The sequence below is a fragment of the Eulemur rufifrons genome, chromosome 7, assembly GCF_041146395.1.
Source record: "Eulemur rufifrons isolate Redbay chromosome 7, OSU_ERuf_1, whole genome shotgun sequence".
NCBI classification, from domain to species: Eukaryota; Metazoa; Chordata; class Mammalia; order Primates; family Lemuridae; genus Eulemur; species Eulemur rufifrons.
The window spans coordinates 147,862,140-147,886,679 of NC_090989.1; the positions used below are offsets into that span (position 1 = coordinate 147,862,140).

Consider the following 24,540-nt stretch of genomic DNA (forward strand, 5'->3'; position numbering starts at 1 on the left):
ATGATAGAATGTCATAACCGCTTAAAATGATATTGAAGAGTTATATTAACTGACTTAGACACACACTCCTAACATATCATTGAATATGAAAAATATGGGTTACCAAACATACAGTTGATCCAATTTCTATAAAAAATACTCTAATAGCATGTGTTCATGGCAGCAGGGAAGGGGGAAATATGTGAATATGTGTGCGCGTGTACATATGTGCACAGCAAATATAAACTTGAAAGGATATATATTGAAATTTTTACAGAGATTACCTCAGGGAGGTAAGCACTTTAGCTTTCTGTGTTCTATATTCCACATATTCTGAATTTTCTATATTATACATGTAAACCTTAAAATCCATTAAAGTTATAAAATACAATCTGACAAAAATAAAATTAAATTAGCATTGGCTACATTAAGTTTTTAGATATTATAACTAAGGAAAATTATAATGACCGCGAAAAATTGAAAGCACTCCCACTTAGAACTGGAACCAGACAGGGCTGCCCACTGTCCCCATTACTTTTCAACATAGTATTGGAAGTCCTTGCAAGAACTATCAGGCAAGAGAGCAGAATCAAGGGAGTCCAAATAGGGAAGGAAGAGATCAAACTCTCACTTTTTGCTGATGATATGATGTTATATCTGGAAAACCCCCAGGATTCAACCATGAGATTCCTGGAATTAATTAACAAATATAGCAAAGTCTCAGGCTACAAAATTAATATACACAAATCAGAGGCATTTATATATGCCAATAACAGTCAATCGGAAAACCAAATTAAAGACTCAATACCCTTCAAAATAGCAACAAAGAAAATAAAGTATCTAGGTATATACCTAACTAAAGAGGTAAAGGACCTCTATAAGGAAAACTATGAAACACTGAGAAAAGAAATAGCAGAACTTGCAAATAGATGGAAAAATATACCATGCTCGTGGATCGGAAGAATCAACATTGTTAAAATGTCTATACTACCCAAAGTGATCTACAGATTCAATGCAATCCCTATTAAATTACCAACATCATTCTCCACAGACGTAGAGAAAATAATTATACACTTTGTATGGAATCAAAGAAGACCCCGTATAGCAAAAGCAATTTTAAGCAACAAAAACAAAATGGGAGGTAGTAATTTGCCAGACCTCAACCTATACTACAAGGCCGTGGTTCTTAAAACTGCCTGGTACTGGCACAAGTACAGGGACACAGACCAGTGGAACACAACAGAAAATCCAAATATAGAACCATCCTCATATAGTCACCTAATTTTTGACAAAGCAGGAAAGAATATACTCTGGGGACAAGAATCCCTATTCAATAAATGGTGCTGGGAGAATTGGTTAGCCACCTGTAGAAGACTGAAACAGGACCCACAGCTTTCACCTCTCACAAAAATCAAATCACGGTGGATAACAGACTTAAACCTTAGGCGTGATACAATCAGAATTCTAGAAGAAAATGTAGGAAAGACTCTTACAGACATTGGCCTAGGCAAAGAATTTATGAAGAAGACCCCCAAGGCAATCACAGCAGCAACAAAAATCAATGAATGGGACATGATTAAATTAAAAAGCTTCTGCACAGCCAAAGAAACAGTCAAGAGAATAAACAGACCACCTACAGAATGGGAAAAAAATTTTGCATACTACACATCAGATAAAGGACTGATAACAAGAATCTATTTAGAACTCAGGAAAATCAGCAAGAAAAAATCAAACACCCCTATCAAAAAGTGGGCAAATGACATGAATAGAAATTTCTCAAAAAAAGATATAAGAATGGCTAACAAACATATGAAAAAATGCTCAACATCCCTAATCATCAGAGAAATGCAAATCAAAACCACAATGAGATATCACTTAACCCCAGTGAGAATGGCCTTTATCAAAAAAATCCCAAAACAAGACATGTTGGCGTAGATGTGGAAAGACAGGAACACTCATACACTGCTGGTGGGACTGCAAACTAGTGCAACCCCTGTGGAAAGCATTATGGAGGTATCTTAAACAGATTCAAGTAGACCTGCCATTTGACCCAGCAATCCCATTATTGGGCATATACCCAAAGGAAAAAAGGTCATTCTGTAACAAAGACACATGTATCCGAATGTTTATAGCAGCACAATTCACAATAGCAAAGATGTGGAAACAACCCAAATGCCTGTCAATACATGATTGGATTAGTAAGCTGTGGTATATGTATACCATGGAATATTACTCAGCTATAAGAAATAATGAAGATACGACATCTCTATGGTTCTCCTGGAGAGAGCTGGAACCCATTCTATTAAGTGAAGTATCCCAAGAATGGAAAAACAAGCATCACATGTACTCACCAGAAAATTGGTTTCCCTGATCATCACCTAAATACACATCTGGGAATGACACCAATCGGATATCAGACTGAGGTGGGGGGCGGGGGAGGGGATGGGGGTATGCCTACACAATGAGTGCATTGCGCACCATTTGGGGAATGGTAACGCTTGAAGGTGCTGACTCGGGAGGGGGGGTGGGGAAGGGAGGGATATATACCTACATGATGGGTGCAACGCCCACTATCTGGGGATCAGACACGCCTGGAGCTCTGACTTGGGGGGAAAGGCGGTACATGCGCAACCTATGTAACCTGCAATTCTGTATCCCCCATAACAATAAGATGAAATAAAAAAAAAAAATAAAAAATAAATAAAAATAAAATAAAAATAAAAAATTTAAAAATTTAAAAAAAATAAAAAATAAATTATAATGACCACATCTAATATCTTTCTCCCCAATAAACAGCCCATCCACAAGCTCACAAACTCCTCCAGCCCTGTATCTTGATGGTCAAATATTTGCAGAATATATTAACAGCTTGGAAGAACCAGAAAAATATAACTACAAACTAAAAAAAAAAAAAAAGTTTACAGTGCAAGAACTAGTAAAGAAATTCACAACTAACCTACCAGGTTTTTTCTTATACCTGGTCAGGCCCTCCAGAGGCTTCATGTTCAGTGATTCCAACATCTGAATTGTAAAAAGGTAATCCATTCTCTACATCTAGCAGTGATTGAGGAATCACATATCAAGTACCATCTACCAATGGTTGAAAAGTTTTCTGTTAAGTGTTTGGGGGAAAAAATGGGAAAATGGTTTGTAACTTTGATTTGTAAATCAAGAGAGCCCTCTCTCAGGCAAGGCACACTCACTCAGGTCTGTAATCCCAGAGCTTTGGGAGGCCAAGGTGAGAGGATCACTGGAGGCCAGGAGTTCAAAACCTGCCTTGGCAACACAGCGAGACCCCATCTCTACAAAAAAATTTAAAAATTAGCTGGGTGTTGTGGTGCACGCCTGTAGTTCCAGCTACTTAAGAGGCTGAGGTGGGAGGACCGCTAGAACCCAGGAGTTCAAGGCTACAGTGAGCTATAATTGTACCACTGCACTTCAGTCTGAGCAAAAGAACTAAGACACTGTCTCAAAAAAAAAAAAAAAAAAAAAGTTCCGTCTCACCACAGCTATGATCACTCACTTTTTACATTACAGTGTATGGAACTAACACTTGTTTTAGATAAAGAAATCTTCTGCCATTTAGTGCATCTATGGGCAAGCAAATCATTTTAAAGATGATGACAAAATAAATCAAGCACCAGCAATGCAAATGGCTGCTGGATAACCATCGTCTATGGACAGGGATACCCAAATAGGTAATAGTGTGAACCAAACAAATTCCTTCAATATATAAATATCCACTCAAGAAAATTAATATGATCCACAAGGGAATAGACTATACTATCTAGTTAATGTAATTTAAGATGAAAACCTGGCCACAGTTAGATATTTCACACATAGAATCAGAGATTAATTACTAACTGCAAATAACTATGAAAGCATAAAGTATTCTGCTAATAGTCCTAAACTCTAGATTTTATTGTAAGAGAAATATAGCATATGGCTTAAATGACTGATGGCTAAATTATAAGTAAATTGTACTCACATCATCTACCTTTGTAGAAAACAATCAAGCAATATTAATGCAGAGCCTTATAAATGTGTGTAACACTTGAGGTAATCTATCACAGGTGAACACAAGGGTGTATGTAACAAGATGTTCACTGCATTGGGGTGAATAGGAACCAAAATATGGAAGGCAAACAGTTTGATATTTTAGAAAGAGTTAAATTATTGGAGCTTCCCAAAATAAATCATACGAAATCTAAAAAATGTTCTGAGGTGTTTAATGACATAGTAACATACTCATGAAAATACCAAGATAAATCAACACAATTTTATCTTAACTTTGTCAATGTGTGCATAAAATACATAGACACAGACAAAAACTAAAAAGAGATAAACCAACATGTTACCAATAATTATTGCTGGGTAGTGAGATTACAGCTAATTTCGTTTTCTTCTTTAGAGCCAGCAATTTATTTGAAGGGATGAGAATGGACATCTTCTGGAAATTGAATTTCAATTTAAATAAAAGACTATAATATACAGGCATCAGTTCCCCAAAAAGAACACCATGTGCAGTTCTTTCTCCCTGTCCAACAGGAAGCAGCACACTTTGTATTTGCTCCTGGGTCCCTTCCTCGTCTGCTCATTCTGACCTATCAACCTCAACTCAGCAATAATAAGGTTGGTAAACCTGCACCTCAAACACACATGTGTTGACAAATGCATGCATTTTTCTCTACTTTAAATAAAAATAAAACAATGGCCACTGTGTCAAAAAAATTTAAAAAAAAGGAAACCTTTAGGAAGACCAATATCACAAGCCTATGTGATCAGGGTGTTCTTCCAACTTCCCAGCCTCCTCTCATGCTCCTTCCTCCAACTCAGCTGGTCTTCTTTGTCTTCCCAGATCTCCCCAAGATCTCTCACACTTCGGGACGCTAAATCACAAAATTCTGGCCCCAGATCTTCACACAGCAAGCTCCTCCTCATCAGTCAGGGTTGGAATGCACCTTCTCAGAGGGCCTTCCCTGACTCACCCACCCACCCCAGGCTAATAGTGTCTGCTTCCACCTCACAGACACACAGACCACCACCCCCATCACTCTATCACATACCCTCTCTTATGTTCTTCAGAGCACTAACACTATCCAGAATTACTGTGTTTCCTTGTTTATTGTCTGTGCCTTCTGTTAGGGCATGAGCACTGATACCCAGCACTTCTATCCTCCATGAATTTGACAAAATTATTCAACACACTAAGTCTCTCATCTGCGAAAGACTCAGAGTTACAAATCAGTAAGCATTTGGCCCCAAGTAAATGTAGAATAAATGGTAAATATTTTTAATTAATAAAAAATAGAACCTTAAAACTGAGTTTTAAGTGAAAATTCATTGTATATTACACTGAGGTATAACAGATACATTTAAAAACCTATGTGACAAGAGAGAGAAGATGTACTTTTCTTTATTCCTACCACTAAACTAAAAACTGTGGACATTATATATAAAACAAGAATAAGAAGACTACAAGTTGGAGAGACGGTGGCAGACCAGCCAGGGGCCTCAAGACCTGAGGATGGGCACAGCAACGCATTTGCTGGGTTGTCTTTTGCCTCCTATGTCCCATATTGAGTGCTGGAGAATGGAGAAGCCTGGAAACACCAACAGGCACATACACACAAACACACAAGAAAAACCAGCTCTCTCTCAAGCCGAAGGACCAAGAAAGGGGCATCCTAGCAAGTGAGAAAACTTTTAGACAACAGCTACTCCACTTCAGCCAAACGCCACAGAAAAACCACATCCTAATCTCCATCAATAAAGGGCAAGTAGGGAGCCTAGACTTTGAACCACATGTGATCATAACAAGGTGCCCCAACATTATCCTCTGCCAGAATGGTGTCAGAAAAGACCAAGTAGAGATCTGGGGCTTTGATCCCAATCCAACAATAGCAAGGCCCCCCTCCCAGCCACTGTGTCAGTAAAGACCATATGAGGAGCCTAGGCCTCCACCCATATATGGTATAGCAGTAACAAGCTTGCCCCCTTCCCCTGCCATGAGAATCAGAAAAGACGGAGTGGAAAGACAGCACCTTCATTACCTTCCACCAGAATCCATTCCCACCCCACCAGAGTCAGTGGCGGCAATAATGAGGAGTCCTTGCCCCTGATAGCCAGGATGGCACCGGAGGTGGTCTCGTGGAAAGCCTGACCTCCTACTCTTGCCCAGCAGTAAAAGGGGGCTCTTCTAACCCCTGAAGTGTCAAAAGAAGTCCACTGGGGACCTGTGCTTCTACCCCAACCTGGCAGTAAGAAGGCAGCACCCTCTTTCCCTGTGCCAATTCTGTGTCGGTGTAGAAGGTTCCTACTAAAATAGATGTAAATAAAATCCAGAATTTTATTGTACATCACCGAAAATGTTTCATGGGTATAGAGTTTCAGTTTTGAAAGATGAAAAAGTTCTAGAGATCTGTTTCACAACAACATGAATATACTTAACCGTTCACTTAAAAATGGTTAAGATGGGCTGGGTATGGGGGCTCACACCTGTAAACCCAGCACTTTGGGAGGCCAAGGTGGGAGGACTGCTTGGGGCCAGCAGTTTGAGACCAGCCTGGGCAACATGATGAGACCTCATCTCTACAAAAAAACTTTTTAAAAAATTAGCCAGGCATGGTGGTGCACACCTGCAGTGCTAACTACTTGGGAGGCTGAGGCAGGAGGATAGATTGAGCCCAGGAGTTTGAGGTTACAGTAAGCTATGATCACATCACTGCATTCCAGCCCGTGCTTACAGAGTGAGATCATCTCTAAAACTATACATATATAAAAAAATAAAAAGTACTAATACTAATCAAAAGCAAAAGATTATCATTCTGCACATTTAATTGTTCATTAATTCTTATCTTTAAGATATATGGAATAGCAGTTATATATTATAAAATAATTAAAAATCATATTAATTAATGCATCCTACTTTACTGTCTTTGTGAAATATTATATTTGAGGCTTAAGCAACCCATGTCTGTGCTAAGGGTGAAGAAAAAAAAAAACTCTTCCAAAACTTTCAGCCTATCTTACCACAACTTACAAAGTGTAACTACTCAAGTGTTACTTTTTCTAATACAATAAGAATATTTAATGACTTAGAAAATTAAATAGCAAAAACTAGACACACAGGTGGTTGAAAAAATATGTGTCTCTGAGACAAACTTCTTAGCAGAATCAAAACCAGAATAATTACAGTAAAAGCAAGAAATGGTTAGCTCTCTATTTGAACTTTTACACATCAAGTTTACTATGTAAATCTGATAATGATTCATAATAGTTATTGAAATTTTAACTTTAGTTATAAAAACAAAATTTAACATGTCATATTTAATGCAGAAGAACCATGGTAAATAGTGTATTTAAGTGGCTCCTTTCTAAACTTCCGAGCAGCATTACTTTCACTTTGTTTTGCAAAACTCTGATTTGAAAGGTGTACTCCCCTATCCCTAGGAAAAAACGGATGATTGGTCTAAAGAATGCTGCGCACCATATTTTAAAAAGTAAGTTTAAAGAATGCTACACACTGTTTTCCCCTCAGGAAGATACGCAACACATATTAGCGTATTCAAAACTGGGAAAAGTCATACAATTGAAAATATCTAACTTTGATTCATTGCTTTCCAAATTTATGTATCACCATGGTCCACTTTTTCACCTGTTAACACTTCACAAAATACTAATATTCTCAGCCGGGGCTTCTCAAGCCATACAAGTCAAACAAATTGGTTAGCGATCTCAATAAAATGTTGATTCAGCAGGTCTGCAGAGGGGCCTGAGAATCTGCATTTCCAACACACTTGCCCGATATACTCCCAAATGATGCCAGTGCTGCTGGTCCAGAGATCACTCTTTAGAGCAAGGGGCTAGAGAAGGCACTTTGAGAAAGGCTACTATAGAGACCCCTTTATAGCTATTCGGTTCTATGATATGAATTTAATACCTACAAACTCTACTGTATGTAAAATAAAGGCATATTAAAGGGCTAGAAGGGGACTAAGCTAAAATCAGAGAGAGGGGGCTCTAAAGGAATAAAAACAGGTCAGAGTAAGCAGAAAATATAAAGGGACCCCTCCCGAAGGAAGGCAAAGGATATGAGAAAAAGAGATGGGGCCGGGGGTTGATAAGGCATAAGAAATACCAGTGTATTGAAAGAACTCAAAATTGTCCAATTTTTTATTACTAAAATAAAATAAGCAGGCAGAGGCCATTTACTGGATTTCTATTTTAATTACTAAAAGACTCTTATAACATCTTCAGATGAATGCTCTGTGGTACAGGTTTGGCAAAGTTCAAAAAAGCCCCCCAGAATGAAAAATAAATTATACAGAGATGTCATTAGTTGCTGAACCACTGAAACTGTAGGAGAAAACAACAAGTGTTAAAGTAGAGTAACAGGTGAAATCTCAGTCAAACCTTTTCTTGGATTAGTCTTTGAAGATGAATCCCACAGGACAACATGGCAGTGAATAAGGTCAACATGTACTGCTGAACTTTGCAGATGGCAGAGGCCAGGGAGTTTATGACTGAGTTCAGTCCCACCTTCTCAATAACATTCTGGAAGGCAGTAGGAGCATGGCGAGTGATCCTACACAAGGCCTACAGAGACAGGAGAACAGATCTGTCAGACAACTCTAAGTGCATCAACCATTCCTCCAAAAGGCAACACATGCTTCTGCGCAATGGAACAGAAGGTGCTTAACCTTGCTCCTTTATTATTTATTTTGGCACAAGAAAGTTGGAAATTTTCAGCAAATTTAAAAACAAAGTAATAATCCAGCTGCCAAAAAAAACTCAAGTTGTTTTAAAACATTAGAAACTATCATAGTAACCATTAAATTGATAATTCATAAGTCTATATAGTAAAACTTCCCTTTAAGTAATAAAACACATTATTAAACACCTCCTTTGTGTAGACAATGAACTAAGTGCTGAAAAAATAGTCATAAAAATTAATATCGAACATTTTATTGTTCACGATGTGAAGAACACTGAGAATATCTGAATATTATCTCATTTAATTCTCCTGACAACATATTTAAAAAAGCAGTATCATTGCCCTTTTATAGACGATAAAACTAAGGCATACAGTGCCTAAGTAACTTACCCAAAAGTGTATAGTCCCACTTGAATGTTGTCGGTGGCAGAGCAGAAATTTAAACCAATATAGTCAGACCCCAGAGCTATTCCTAAATTGCTCATAGACTATTACACATGAAACTTATAATAAACTAACAGAATATAATAAGTGTTGTAATAGAAGTGGGCTCAATAAATTATGCCTGGAAAGAAAGGAAAAGCAAGTGAACAAAAGCTACATAAAGAAGATAATATTGAGCCAGTTTTTGAAGGGTAGGTGGGAAATAGGTGGAAAAGTGAGTAACGAAAATTCTAGCCTGAAAGAACAGAACAAGTGCTCACATGGAGACATGAAGATGCAAAGCATGCTCTAGGAAGGGCAATTTGTCTGAAGCAATTAGAACATACCTTGGGTGTAGGAAAGGAGGTGTGAAGTAGGACAGAAGAAAACCTGATGATCCATCTAGAAAAGCAGGCTGGAGCCAGAGTTGGTCGACAAAGCTAGCTAGGAACTTTAAATTTTATGCCATAAGCAAAGTGAAGCCCTCAAAAGTTAAGGAAAAAAAGAGATGGTGACAGTCCACGTGTATGTGAGAGACTGCAAAGACAGAAATAAACGTAAGCTAAGAATAGTTTTATGTTTAAAAACTCATTATAATTAATGGCATTTAAGCTCCTTTTCCCTGAGTTATATTTTATACAGATTTATAGCCTTGATTAACAATGAAAAGATCAAATATAAGAAGAATTGTTAGAAATGTGATGTCAAGTGAACCGGAGGGAGATATAAAAGATAAAAGACTTTCAAAAATATTTTCATTTTCTTGAAAGTCTTGGGAAAAAAATTAGACATTTTTTCTATCTCTAAGAATGAATTTCCTTTAAAAGTTATTCCTATTGATAAAATAAGGAAAATATGTATTGATTGGTATAAAACTCAATCTTTCCCCAAAATGAAATTCTTTAAAGTAAATGTTTTTTACATAATGCTAAACCTTATTTCCAATCTTCATGAAAATGCTAGTGTGACTTTATTATAGTCAGAAAGTAAACAGTAAATATAACCAGCATCAGTGAAAATCTAGGACTTTCTCCAGATGCTTTCTCTTGAGAGGGGGACTGAGAGGCAGAAGGTAGAAAAGGGTCCATGAAGAGCCTTCAACCTTTTATGTCTGTGCTGTTGAAATCTTTCAAATGAATGTATATTATTTTTATAGTAATTTTATAAAGTTACATTCCAATGCCAATGACTATATTAGACATTTTAAAAATTATACTGAAATAAACATTTACAAGAAAGTTTGCTTTATTAATGTATATATTTACTGCCACTTATGAAGTAAACAAGTGTACAAAATATACCCAAATAATTAGAATTTACAAAGCATTAACTATATACTTTTCCCTAAAAACAAACAGTATCCCTTTCCTTGTGGAACTATCATATGAGACACTTGAAAAATTCTGTCTTAATAATCGCTGATTTCACTTCAACCATATACCAGGAATTTATATTCATTTAAAGACTGGTGTATCAGAATGAAATTCCATCAAATAATTAAACTCTATTTTGGGTGCCTTTCAAATAATATTTCAGTCTCCCTTCTTTCTTCCAAGGGAGTTACAGATGGGTAAAGTATATATCATAGTTTAGGAAATATAGAAGTAGGGTTCTTTGAATCTAAAATCCAAATTGTTTAAGTTTCAGTAGAAAAGAAGCAGTAATATCTGAAAATAGGAAGACGAAAAATAAACTCACTTTTTGAAAAGCTGGTTCTGATTAAAGAATTATGAAAGTTTTTAAAAACTTTTTTGCAATGAATCTAAGAAAATTTCTATTTATGAAATAAATACAGAATTGTTTAATTATTTTCCTAATCCAAGTATTTTTTCTAAAAAAGCATTTTAAATGATGTCCCTAAAGATCATACTACAATCAGAATTTTTCAAGCAAACTAGGATCCTCCGAATAGTGACATCAACACAGCAAAACCATGTCTCATTAGCACAATAACAATTCTTGCAGGAACTGGCACAGCAAAACTGACTTTCTATTGATATAAAATCCCTGCCTAATTATGATGGGGAAATTTCTTGACGAAAGATTTGCCCAGACCACTTCTCAGTAGAATTCAAAGCAATATGAGGGCAACTAGAATGTCTCTTCCTCAGAATGCCACTCAAGAGCCTAATAGACTTTCCATTTTGAAAAGCTCATGGAGAAAATAATCTTTAATTTGCTTCTGAATTTCGAACTCAGTTGAGAGCATCAGAGCAACTGAGAAGAGGCACAGAGCCTTAAGAGTACATTAGTGCTCAAGTGCCCATAGTTCTGAATCAAAAAATCAAATATCAAGTCTTATCTTCAGTGATTTGGTTTTGAAGTATTATACTTACTACAACAGAATTTGAGACTGTGTTAAAACTGGAGAGAACAGTTCCAGTTCAAAATTCACTTCAAAATGAACATTTAGTGTTACCTCTAGAATTTGGGTTTTCTTACAGTCTGTTTAATAAAAGCAGTTTCCAAGAAATAGACTCATTCAAAATTGATGGCTGCGTATCTATTAAAAACATGAACAGAATCACCAAGGAAGAAAAGGTTTAAGAATAGTTTTCTTTTTGGTCTTCCAAATGATTTTTTGATGTCATATAAAATTACCCTGAGAGTTTTTTCAAACTACACATACTCTCATTTGACCCCTGAGAGATCTTAAGATGTACCAGAATAGGGGGAGGGGGTGGATGGACAGAGAAGAGGAAGCAGTCAATGCTGCTTGAAAAGCTCTCCTCCAACCCCAATGAGACCTACTACCCTGCATACTTCACTTTTGACATCTTTTCCTCTCAGTGTGTCAGTAACTATGATTACTCCAGTTATCTCCCTCATAGGAACCATTTTAACTCAACCTAACTCTACAGGTTTCTCTGGTTCCCACTGTGGTTCCTATAGAGATTCCCAATAATTCCAGGAATCACTTTGATCTATTCAATGCATTCCCCAAGTCAGGTCCACTCCCTCCAACTACCAATACCTACCAACGTGGCCCCTCCTGAGTGGTAAGGGGAAGTTAGTCATCTTTTGCTCCAGGCCACGCCAGTATTTCTTAAGAGCTCCAAGGTCTAGGGCAGTGGTTCTCAAACTTCAGCAGGCAAAATCACCTGGAAGTTTGTTGAAATGCAGATTCCTGGGCCTCTCTTCCTACCCTCCTCCCTCACCACCCCCAGAGATTCTGATTCAGTAGCATTGGGTTGGGGCCCAAAAAACTACATTTCTAACAAATTCCCAAGTAATGTTGATGCTGCTGATCTGGGGGCCACACCAGTGTAGAGGAATCTACGGGGCCAAGAAATCAATAGGAGAAATGGGTCAGGTAATCAGTGACAGAGGCAGTAAATGCAGACAGTTACAATTGGAACAAGGAGCAGGTTGCTGCCTCAGCACTGAGCAACGCTATCCTCCACCAACTCATTCATTCATTTGGTCAGCAGATATCTATGGAGCACCTACCATGTGCTCAGAAAAGGAACAAGCAGGGCTCCTATCTCTCTGGAACTGGCACTCTAATGGGAAAAACTGTGCATAAGTTAAATAAATACAGCTGTGTTCATTAGAGGGGAGAGAACAAAGACAGGGACATCCTAACTGAGGAGGTGACACTTAAGCGGAGACTTGAAAGATGAGGAGTCGGCCATGTGAAAAGCCAGCAGAGAGCACCCAGGCACAGGGAACAGCAAGGGGAAAGTTCCTGAGGCAGAAAAATTCTAGAAAATGTCTGAACATAAGTTTGGTTGAGACACAGTGATGAGTGCTAAGAGATGAAACAGAAGAAGTAGGCAGGGGCCAAATCATACATGATCTTGAAGGTCATGTTAAGAATTTTGATCTTTATCACCAAGTGGGTCCAGGACATATTTCTGAGAGGTGAATATGGGAAAAGACATTGAGAAGGCAGTTTGGCTCCGTAAGCCAGCCCAGCTAGGAAGCACTTGTCATTCCTCCCCAGGAATGTGTGTGAAGTATCTTCCAGACACATATTCTCAGTTTCTATAACCTCATCTCTAATAAATCTTCATGTAATTCTGTTTACAGCATAGGTGCAATTTTCTTAAGATTATGATAGAATAACTTTCTCTTAATATCTACAAACGATGACCTCATGCTATATTCTGCCCTCCTTTTATCTTATGCCTCCCCCTTTTATATTAGCAGGACCTTTGTGGCCTATTTTTGTCTCCAAGTAAAGAAGGGGGCTTGATGTTAACCTTGCCCTCTACTCACACGTGAGACAGGAGGAGGCTCCCTCTTAATCTTTGCAAGAAAAGCCCTAACTTGCAATCAAGAGGCCTGATATCAAACTGAGAGAGAGATGAACAAAACATAGCCCCAGATTTCAATTAGTTTACAATTTATAAGGCATCATTAATAAAATAAACTAACATAACTAATTTATTAAGCAAAATGTGCTATATGCTTTAAATATTAAACATTACCCTATAACTGAAAGCACTCACCAATTCTTGACTTCTACCTAGTACTTTGAATAAAGTATTATCAATCCTTCAAAAAAAATGGAAAGCTTTGAAAAGTTTAAGCAGACAAGAGCAGGAGATATGATTTTACAAAGATGACTGTGTGGATATTGGAATTGGTGGGGCATGACACTGCCCTTTGCAATACCATTTAGAAAGCTACTGCAGTGGTCCAGGTGAGAGATGGTGGTGGCCTGGATGATGGGGGCAGCTAAACAGCCACAGAGAGGTGGACAGATCTGAGAGATGCCAAGGAATCAGGATCACAGGCCGGCTGACTAGCTCGTTGTAAACAGTGAAGTGTAAGGAGTTAAGGGAAGGCCAAGTCCCCAAGATGACTTCTAGGCCTTTGCTTTCCCTAACCTTCCCTCCCCTCCAACCCCCGTGTCAGTACATCAGTCTGAGGAAGGGGGGCAACAAGGGAAAAGAGAGCACTGTGCCAAGGCGAGGTGCAGGAAGCACAGTGGCAGTAGCAAGGGAGATGGAGGGGAACCTGGAGGAGGCAGCCAGAGTAGACAGGAGTTTTTAACACTACGGAAATAAGTTGACTGAGTGAGCAAATCTGTACATATACTGAGAATAATAGGAACCCGGTTTCTCTCCAAGAATGGATTTACAAACATGGAAAGAGAAAGACTAAAAAGAATCTTGAGGTATTAAAATTTTAATACAAGTATCAATATAAATTCATGAGAGTTTTTTTTCCCCAAATATGTACAATGACACATATTTTAAAAATATAAACATGTATTACGGGTATATATACTTTATCTAGCTTTGAACATTAAGAAGGCCTAGAAACAATGACATGATCCCCACCCCCACCCCCAGCAATGAGCACAAAGAGCACGCAAATCTTCATCTCTCAATACTAAGGATTTCTTGGACAAATGACTGATTCCGGGGCTGGTGCAGGAAAAGTAGAAAATGAGCCCAGAACACTGTATGGTGTGAGAAGGTAAAGAAGTGCTCCAACAATGCTAGAAATAGGTAAAGACACAGAAGCCAACTTGAAGAGATCCCATTCACCAAATCTGGGATGATTTGAGTCCTTGAACAATAAATAGTAGTAGCATCACATTACAATTCACTGAATAAAATAGATACCCATGAGTCCATAATGATATAAATACATACATACATAAATGCAGGAGAAGAGAAAGTGCGTCCTCAAAATAGAATTCCAATTAAGGCATATGGCCTGATTTTGTATAGCTCATGATCAAGGCAAAAGGAATGGTTTTTACATTTTTAAAGGGTTATTGAAAGCAAAACAAACAAAAAGAATACAGAGACTATATGTGGCCTACAAAGCCTCAAATTTTTATTATCTGGTCTTTTATAGAAAATATTTGTCCCTAATGTAAAAGGAACAATACAAATGATCATCACGTGGCAACCACAATAAAGATATCTGGTACAGTTAGGAGTCATCAACGGATGCTATAGAGATTTAATGAGGAAACACTAGACAGACCCAAGCTGAGCCTCACCCTACAAAATAAAAGCTCTGTACTCTTTAAAATTGTAATGATATGAAATAAACAAAGACTAAAGGATTGTGTCAGACTGAAGGAGGCCTACAGAGCTATAAAAACAAAATACAACACACACTCCTGAATAAGATCCTGGAGCAGGAAAGAAAATGAAAACATTATTGGGGCAACTCGCAAAATTTCAGTTAAAAATTAATGACTCAGATGAATGCTAAGAACAAAGTATAAGCAGCCCAAGATCAAAGAGCCAAGCTTGATGAGTCAGATGAAGAAAAGAAGGACTAGGTATGAGACTATGATGGGAACAATTGGAAAAACTTAACCAAGAAAAGAAGCCATGCTGAGTACAAAGATGAAAATGATAACATAAATCCAATTAAAGCAAGACAGATTTTTTTTTTTAAAAGGCCCAGGATTAAAATGGATGCCTTAAAATATGATTCAAAGATGCCTCGAGAAAGTTCACTGGTAAACCTTGTAACTCTTTATGGTACTTTTTCTGATAATTACTCTGTAATTATTAATACCATAATTAGCTGTAGGATTTCTTTCTTGATTTTGAAAACACGTGGCTCCTGAAACAGATGTGTATGTGTGAGCCGAATGTCATATGTACTTTCTTAATGATATTCAGGAAGCAGGATTTTTAATCCCTTGATTTTTAAGATTACATAAGTAACGTAAGAACTGAAACATATCCTCAGGATTTAGCAACATTAAAGTCATTAGTAACCTTATCAAGATCAACTTCACTGGCATTTTTAGGACAGGTACCAGATTGGGCTGAGGAGGAAACATGGGCCGGAAAGGAGCAACAGTATGTGGCAACAATTCTGTAAAGAGGTATGGCTGTGAAGTGGGGATATGCAGCCTGGGGACTTCTGACATGTTTGTGTGTGTTCTGTGGTGTTGTTTTTAACAGAGCAAATTAAAGAACACCTGAATGCTGACTGGAAGGATCTAGCAGAGAAGGAGAAATTCGAAATGTAGGAAAGGGCAAAAATAACCATTTTTAATCTCAAATGAGGTTCCCAAGAAGGGACCAGGAAGAATATTTGGAGAAACAGGAAGAGGTTTATCTCTGACAGAAGAAAGGACAACTTGTCCATTGTACCAGGAGGGAAAGAACTGAGAGAAGACAGGTGTGCATGTCAACAGGTATACTTACATGGCAGACGATTCATTTGCCCTGGGCAGTAGGCGGCAAGTCATTCAGTGAGGATGCAGGGTGAATGTTTGGGACTGGAGGTTTCAGGAAAGAACATAAGGTGTGAAATTGCCACAGAGAGAAGTACAAGAGCGAGCTGACTAGAGGTACAGCGAGGGTGCCATATAATGTGGAGAGCCCAGATGAGATTGGTAATTCAAAGAGGTATTTAAATAAATCATATGAGAGAGCGTTATATTTGTTCAAGAGTATTAAATTAATACAAGCATATTAATATATCTTCGTAATTATTCTTTATACCAAGTCATTATAACCATGTGAGCAAAGTAATAAACAACCAATCAAAACACAAAAACTGCAAAACCACAGATGCCTGAACATTAAATTCATCTGAACCATATGATAAACCCATTTAACACAAAATCTGAATGAGGGCACTAACAGGAAAAGTCAGGGAACATTAAAAATATAACAAACTAAATCCTATACCCTGCCTACTGCCACAATTTTCCACTACCACTTCCAGATAGTTTTTGAAACCGTAATATCATAGTCCTAACAAGGTCCTGTTGGAATTCCCTGACAGTTCCAAGGTTTTCCAGACCCAGTTTTTTAAATTCTGCTTTAGGAGAAAATCAAGTTATTGCTCTCACCAACTATTATTATACTCTGAGATTTCAGTTTCCTGCCTATTCAATTAAACTTATGCTGGTACATTTCTTCAAACTTGGTGTTTAAATATACCCAGATATACCCCCAAAAGATGCTCCATCTTACCGATATTGCTGTTATCCTAAGAGAATCAACAGTAGAATGTCTGAATAGGTACCATAAAACGGGTCCAATTTCTCCTGTAATAAAGCCCTGGGCTTGAGCAGAAAAGGTAGTACAGACATTTTCAATAATCTTTGCTGCCATGTGATTCACAACACGTTCCTCCTGGAGAGAGACAGAACAAGGAGATTAAAAGAATATTATTTAGTGTGAGAAATGCATACATGTCATTTTTTCATAACCTCTGCAAATAATGTTATTATGATACCAAGACTGTATCATCTGCCCCTGGATGCGTTAAGGCATCTTAGAAGGTGTGGCAACTCTTTCAGATTATTATAAACCTATTAAAAATAATCATTTCATTATTGTCTAGCAAGCTAGCATGACATAAGTCTATACATGTTTTACTAAAAATGCTGAAATAGTCTAGAAAACAAACAATATAAATATAATGCAAAAATTGGAAAATGATTTTAAAAATCATAAGGAACAGGCAGAATAATCCTCAGATCACTCAGGCCTAGAATAATTTGTGTACCAATCAGCCAGAGTGGAAAAATCACCTACATGCAGGACATCAAGGAGAGTCCTAAGGAAGACACTGCCTCAATGGTGTGACCAAATTAACCCTAGACTAAAAGCTATTCTGGATGGTCCTAACAATACTTAAAAGTTAGCTTCAAAAGAAGCCAGCTATTTTCAGGTAATATAAATGAATCCAAGAAAAAGCCCAAAAGTATTAGAATACAAAAAAAAAAAAAAATCAGCACGCAACAATATAAAATTCACTGTGTCTGACATCTAACTAAATATTACCAAGGAGGCAAAGCAGGAAAATATGACACTTAAGAAAAAAACTAATAGAAATGATGATAGAATCAGTAGAAAGATATTAAATGCCTATTATAAATATAGTCTATATATTCAAGAGGAAAGCATAAAGCATAAGGAAAGAAACAGAAGACATAAAAGTGACCCAAATCAAAAGTCTAGAGACAAATAATGCTATGTCTTATAGGAAAAATACAGTGGATAGGATGAACAGATTTGACACTGTAGACTAAATGATTAAACTTGAAGACAGAGCAATTAGCAGTAAAAAAAAACTATCCAAAATAAACACAGGAAGAAATAAGAAAAAAAAAGGAACAGAGCATCAGTGAACTGTGAGACAGCTTCAAAAGATCTACGTGTAGCTGGAATCCTAACGGGGGGAAGGCTCTAATACTTGAAATACTGGCTGAAAATTTTGAAGATTTGTGAAAACTAATAACTCTATTCCTAAGAAACTTCAATGAGCCTCAAGAAGAAGAAACAAAGACATATATCATACCAAGGTGCATCATAATCAGACTGCTAAAAAACAGTAATAAAGAAAAAGCCTTAAAAGCAGTTAGAGTAAAAAAGATATATTCCATAGAGAGGAACAAGATAAGGATGGCAGGAAATTCTCATCAGAAACAATACAAATCAGAAGATAGTAGAGCAGTATCTTGAATATACCAAAAGAAAAAAAAAGGTAACAGTCAACCTACAAACCCCAACAATATCTTTCAAAACAAAAGGTAAAATGAATTCTTCTGACATGCAAAAGCTGAGCAAATTCATGACAAGCAGAACTGCACTACAGAAATATTAAAGGAAATCCTTCAGGCAGAAGGAGAATCATGTTGACAGGAAAACTAGAAATACAAAAAAGAATAAAAATGGTTAATATGTAAATAAATATAGTAGGCTGTTTTCCTTACTGTTTGAACCTCTTTATAACATAGCTGTTTAAAGCAAAAATAACAACAATGTATTATGAGGTTTACAACATATGTGGATGTAAGTGTATGACAAAAGTAGAATGGCTAGAATTACTACAATATTCTAGTGTAAGGTTTTTATATATATTAATAGTTCCTATGAGCTTGTATATCATTGCATACATTATATAAGTAAGGTTCTGGGCCAGGTAGGTTGGCTCACACCTAAATCCCAGCACTTTGGGAGGTGGAAGGGGGAGGGATCTCTTGAAGCTGGTTCCAGACCAGCCTAGCAACATAGCCATACCTTGGCTTACAAAATATCAAAAACAAATTAGCTGGGGGTGGTAGCACATACCTATAGTCCCAGCTTTTCAGAAGGCTGAGGCAGTTAGATCGCTTTAGCCCAGGCCCTCAAGGTTGCAGTGAGTTATATCAGGCCACTGCACTACAGCCTGGGTGACAGAGCGAGACCCTGTCTATAAAAAATAATAATAATGATAAGGTTCTGTTATACAGCTTTAACATTATATAAGGTTCATATATATTATAAATGAATTTGTATATCATTATTTGTAGGTCAACTGTGATAAATTAGAGGCAGACACTGTTAAAAAAGATGGATAATAAGTCAACAAAGGAGATAAAAAGTCAGTAAAGACAGAGAAGACGTGGATAACTCTATCAACCAACTTTGACATTTACAGAACACTCCACTCAACAAGAGTAGAATACACATTCTTTTTAAAATCACATGAAACCCTCACCAAGGTAGACCATGTTCTGGGCCATAAAAAACATCTCAGCAAACTCCATACTCACAAATTAATTTGAGGTGAATCACAAACTTAGATGTAAAAGTTAGAACCATAAAGCTTCTAGAAGAGATCATAGAGTATCTTGACTACCTTGGGGTAGGCCAAGCTTTCTTACACAAGACAAAAACACAATAAGCATAAAAAGGTTACTAAATATCAAAATTTTATTTCTGCTCATAATGACACCATTAAGCCTCATAGTGTCTCAGACCCGGAAAAACTATTTACAATACACATACATTATATATCTGAGCATTTTATATTACATAAATTATACCTTAATTTAAAATACTAAAAAATACACTAAAGAATTATATGTATAATATCCTACATTTGCTTAACAGTATACATATATACATATGTAAATATATAAGGGAAGGAAAGGCACAAAAAGACACACAACACTCTGTTAATGACTATAATAGGTATGGGTTGTGAGGAGAGGGACTCCACTAATTCTACTTTAGACATTTTTGCATTGTTTGGATTGTTATAGTATGTGTGTATTACTTTCTCAATCCAAATTTATGTATTTTTCATGTAAAAAGATTTTTAAAATGAGAAAATATTGAGCTATATCTAATTTCAAGCCACAGTTTTGCACTGTACTAGCTATATATCCTTGGGCATTTTCATCTCTGTGCTTCAGCTTCATTATCTATAAAATTGAGATAATAAAACCCAAGGCAGTTTGAGAATTAAATAAGACAGCATATATGAACACAATCTTGATCATGAAAAGTAGTAAATTCTCAATAAATGTTAGCTTTTCTTCCTATTAATAGCATATAGCATGAACTATAAAATTGACAGAAATTTTAAACACACTTCAATTTCTCAAACTTCAACACATTTCATTTCTCAGAATGAGTATCTGAAAGAACTCTTCCTTCCCATCCTCCCATTCCTGTGTTTCCTTCCATGAGGCCAGAATAAATTAACATAACACTTGCAGCCTCCTTGTTCCTTCATTCATTCTGCTCAGGGGGAAATAAAATGTGTCATCTATTTGTCAAATTTGAAAACAATAAACTGGACATGCCTAAATGTTCAGCTCTTCTTCCTTTTCCCTTGGGGACAGGCCCACCCCCAGAGTTGGATTCTCATATTCCCCAGTTGTAAGTCTTACCTGGACAGGTACCCCACTTGGAGAGTGCTGCTCTATCTGGGGAATGCTAAGTTTCCTTAATGTGGGGGTCCAATATATGGTAACCTATTTGCTCACAGATACAAGCTATGTCCTCTACCCTAGTTCTCATTATATACAAATATGATACTTCGTTCCATATGCCCTGTTCTTTGTCTTATTTCTCATGAAGTTCTGAAGCCTCTCCCGTGACTGTAAGGGGGAAATGTGCTATTTACAGAAGCCCTCTCAAATATTTTCACATGTGCTTTACATCACAACTGTCAGTCAATTCCTAAGAGAACCAATTCCTAGTACTAGAAAATCACAATTAAATTTTAGTACGTAGGTTGGAAAGGGGCTATGTGTCATCCCAGCGCTCTATAAACTCAGTGAGATTGTCAGGCCAATTCAACTTGCTACCACCTGAAATAAGTGACCCTAGACCTTGGGATTCCCCATGGGACACCATCCAAGTCGTAAGATCGGTGGTATTTTCTGCTTAATTAACACTTTGGAGGGGATAACTGGATTAAACTAATGTCTATTATTTAAATCAAAGACCTATATCATCATACCATGATAATAAAAGCTATGATTATTAGAAAAATAGGTAGGCTTCTTAAGGAAGAGCTGTACTATGTTTAAATGGTGTTAAATAGATCTAATACATTGTAGGCAGTCTTGAAAATAAAGTTTTGCTACCAATATAATTTTAGTCTACATGCCTACTTTTCCAATAAAGAGCACCAAAATCAATATCTAAAATATTGACATTAATTATTTTCACATTGGTAAATTGATCTTTCCTCTAAAGGCTTCAAGGAACCTAGGATTTATTTTACATAGTTTACTGCTTTAGTAACTCACTGAAGCAAGAATATGGGATTTCTCAATTCTTGCAAGATACTGGCCAAGATACCTAGACAACTCTATCCCTCTGAAAGCAACTAAATATAGTAAATATAAAATAAGAAAATGAACAAAAAAACCTTCTTAAAAGCATCTGTAAACCGGCATCAAATTCTTAAGCCAGCAACTGTTTAAACAAGAACCCCGAGAGGTGCCTAGAACACTTAAGCTGGTGTTTGCCCTGAGATCATTTGTCCAATAGGGTGAACAAGAAAATGAGAGGCAAGGCTAAGGGCCCATGTAAGTAGTAAGTAAAATAAAGATCCTAATAGCTACAACTAAGTATAATACACCTTAACAAGAAATAACTCCCCTATCTCCCTGACAATCTGAGTTGGGTGGTGATGGTTTATTTGGAGATGGGGGTGCAGATTGTAGGAAAGAAGGCCCACAACAAGCTAAAAGTACAAGTAGGCCCTCACTTGATTTGCAGAGTAGTTCCCTCACAGAAGCCACAGTTGCTCTGACAGCTGACTTCTCAGCAGCAACAACTGCAGTCAGAAGACAGTGAAATAGTATATCTAATTGCCAACAGAAAGTACTGTCAACCTACAATTGTATTGACAGGAAAATTATGTTTCAAACACAAGAGCAGTAGAATAATCACAAAATAAAAGGAATTAGAAAAAAAGACATGAAGAAAAAATAAATATAAAGCAGATGAAACAAATAGCACAAAGTAAGATGGCAGCTATAAAGTCAATCATGCCAGCAACTACAATAAACATAAATGGACTAAATACTATAGTGAAGAGAAATTGATTATAAAGCAGAATTTTTAGAAAATATATAATATGAAGAGACATCTAAAACAAAGTTAAAAAAGACTGACTGAAAAAGGGAGAAAGATACACAAGTGATACCTAACCCAAAGGAGGCTGGTTAGCTATATTAATATCAGATAAACTAGACTTTGGATAAAAAGCATTATTGGAGATTTTTTTAAGGTCACAACATAATAAAAATTATAATAAACCAAAGAAAAAATCTGAATTCTTATATATCTAATAACTAACACTCAAAATACACAAAAGCAAAATATGACAAAATTGCAACCCTACCAAAGAAGGCAATTTAAACACACACCTCAGTATCTGGTAAAACAAACAGGAAAAAAAACAATGAGTATAGAAGATCTATCTGGAAGATTAACACAAGCCTGACCTAATGTGGAAAAAAAAAAACACATCACCCAACAATGACAGAATTTAGTTTTTTCCCCTAAGTATACACATACTGAGAGTCATAAAGAAAATTTCAACAAATTCCAAAGGACTGGAATCACACATACATCATTCTCTCTAACCATAATACTGTTAAGCTAAAAATAATAATAAAAAGATAAGAAACCAGAAGGGCAGGTATTAAATGAAAAAGAAACAGAAGAGCTATAGATTTTGTTAAGCATACAAAATGTGTAATGGGTAAAAAACAGTCAAAGGAATATGAAAATTTACACAGAAATCCAACCAATATAAACCCTTGAAAGGTATTACTACTGATACTTTATCAGTTCCTACATGCCAAGGCAAACTCTGGGGCCTCCTCTGTGAGTGTAACTGCCATGGGAAGAGAGGCAGCACAAACCCCACCCTTGCAATGAAAATGCCACACACTATGTGCTTCTTATGCTACCAACTCTTTGGAAGCTGTTCTACCCCATTCAGTGCTTGCTGAGGACTGCTTCCCTCATACCATTCTCAACTATTCACTTCAAGACACATTGGGTAGGCCAGGCGCAGTGGCTCACGCTAGCACTCTGGGAGGCCGAGGCAGGTGGATCGTTTGAGCTCAGGAGTTCAAGACCAGCCTGAGCAAGAGTGAGATCCCGTCTCTACTAAAAATAGAAAGAAATGATCTGGACAGCTAAAAATATATATAGAAAAAAATTAGCCTGGCATGGTGGTGCATGCCTGTAGTCCCAGCTACTTGGGAGGCTGAGGCAGAAGGATTGCTTAAGCCCCAGGAGTTTGAGGTTGCTGTGAGCTTGACGCCATGGCACTCTAGCCCAGGCAACAGAGCAAGACTCCCTCTCAAAAAAAAAAGAGACACATTGGGTAACTCCACACCTGGTAAGCCATCCTATTCATAACAGCATTCAAAAAGCTATGAGCTTATGGGCCAGGCGCGGTGGCTCACGCCTGTAATCCTATCACTCTGGGAGGCCGAGGTGGGTGGATCGCTCGAGGTCAGGAGTTCGAGACCAGCCTGAGCAAGAGCGAGACCCCCGTCTCTACTAAAACATAGAAAGAAATGATCTGGACAGCTAAAAATATATAGAAAAAATTAGCTGGGCACAGTGGTGCATGCCCATAGTCCCAGCTACTCGGGAGACTGAGGCAGTTGGATTGCTTGAGCCCAGGAGTTTGAGGTTGCTGTGAGCTAGGCTGATGCCACGGCACTCTAGCCCAGGCAACAGAGTGAGATTGTGTCAAAAAAAAAAAAAAAAAAAGCTATGAACTTTTCAATTATTAGATTCATAGTGATATTCAAAAGAAAGAAAACTGCATTGTTCCTATTCCACACACATTGCCCACCTTCACTACATAAAAGTCAAGTGGAATTATGAGTACCCACAAAACAACTGATGTTGATGGCACATGTATTTCTTCATTAAGAAGATTAAACTTGGATTGCAATTTAAAAAAACAGAAAATAAAACTGTACATTTTAGCTCTTATCAAAAGCCAAGAATCTTAATTCATTTCTCTCTTTGTTTTAGGTGACCAGTAAAACATTTCAAAGATAATACATTAATGGCTAACATTTCTAGTACTTCTTTTTAATTCAATCTTCAACTCTTCAAATTAAATGTATAAATGATTTGCCACTGGTTTTCTCAGAAAGAACAAAGAGATCTAATTAAAAAATGAAAATTAAATTTCCTTTTAAAAGAATTTTGTTA

General features: G+C 37.0%; 1 protein-coding gene across 1 annotated transcript in view; it reads right to left on the reverse strand.

The window, feature by feature from the left end:
* The window catches only part of ULK4 (unc-51 like kinase 4), a 561,027-nt gene that overhangs the window by 428,478 nt on the left and 108,009 nt on the right, over window positions 1–24,540 (reverse strand). The window contains exons 20-21 of the mRNA XM_069475562.1: window positions 17,032–17,193; window positions 8,395–8,577 (exon numbers count right to left, since the gene is read on the reverse strand). Of these exons, the coding sequence (XP_069331663.1) occupies window positions 8,395–8,577; window positions 17,032–17,193 (345 nt within the window). The remainder of the gene's footprint in view (window positions 1–8,394; window positions 8,578–17,031; window positions 17,194–24,540) is intronic.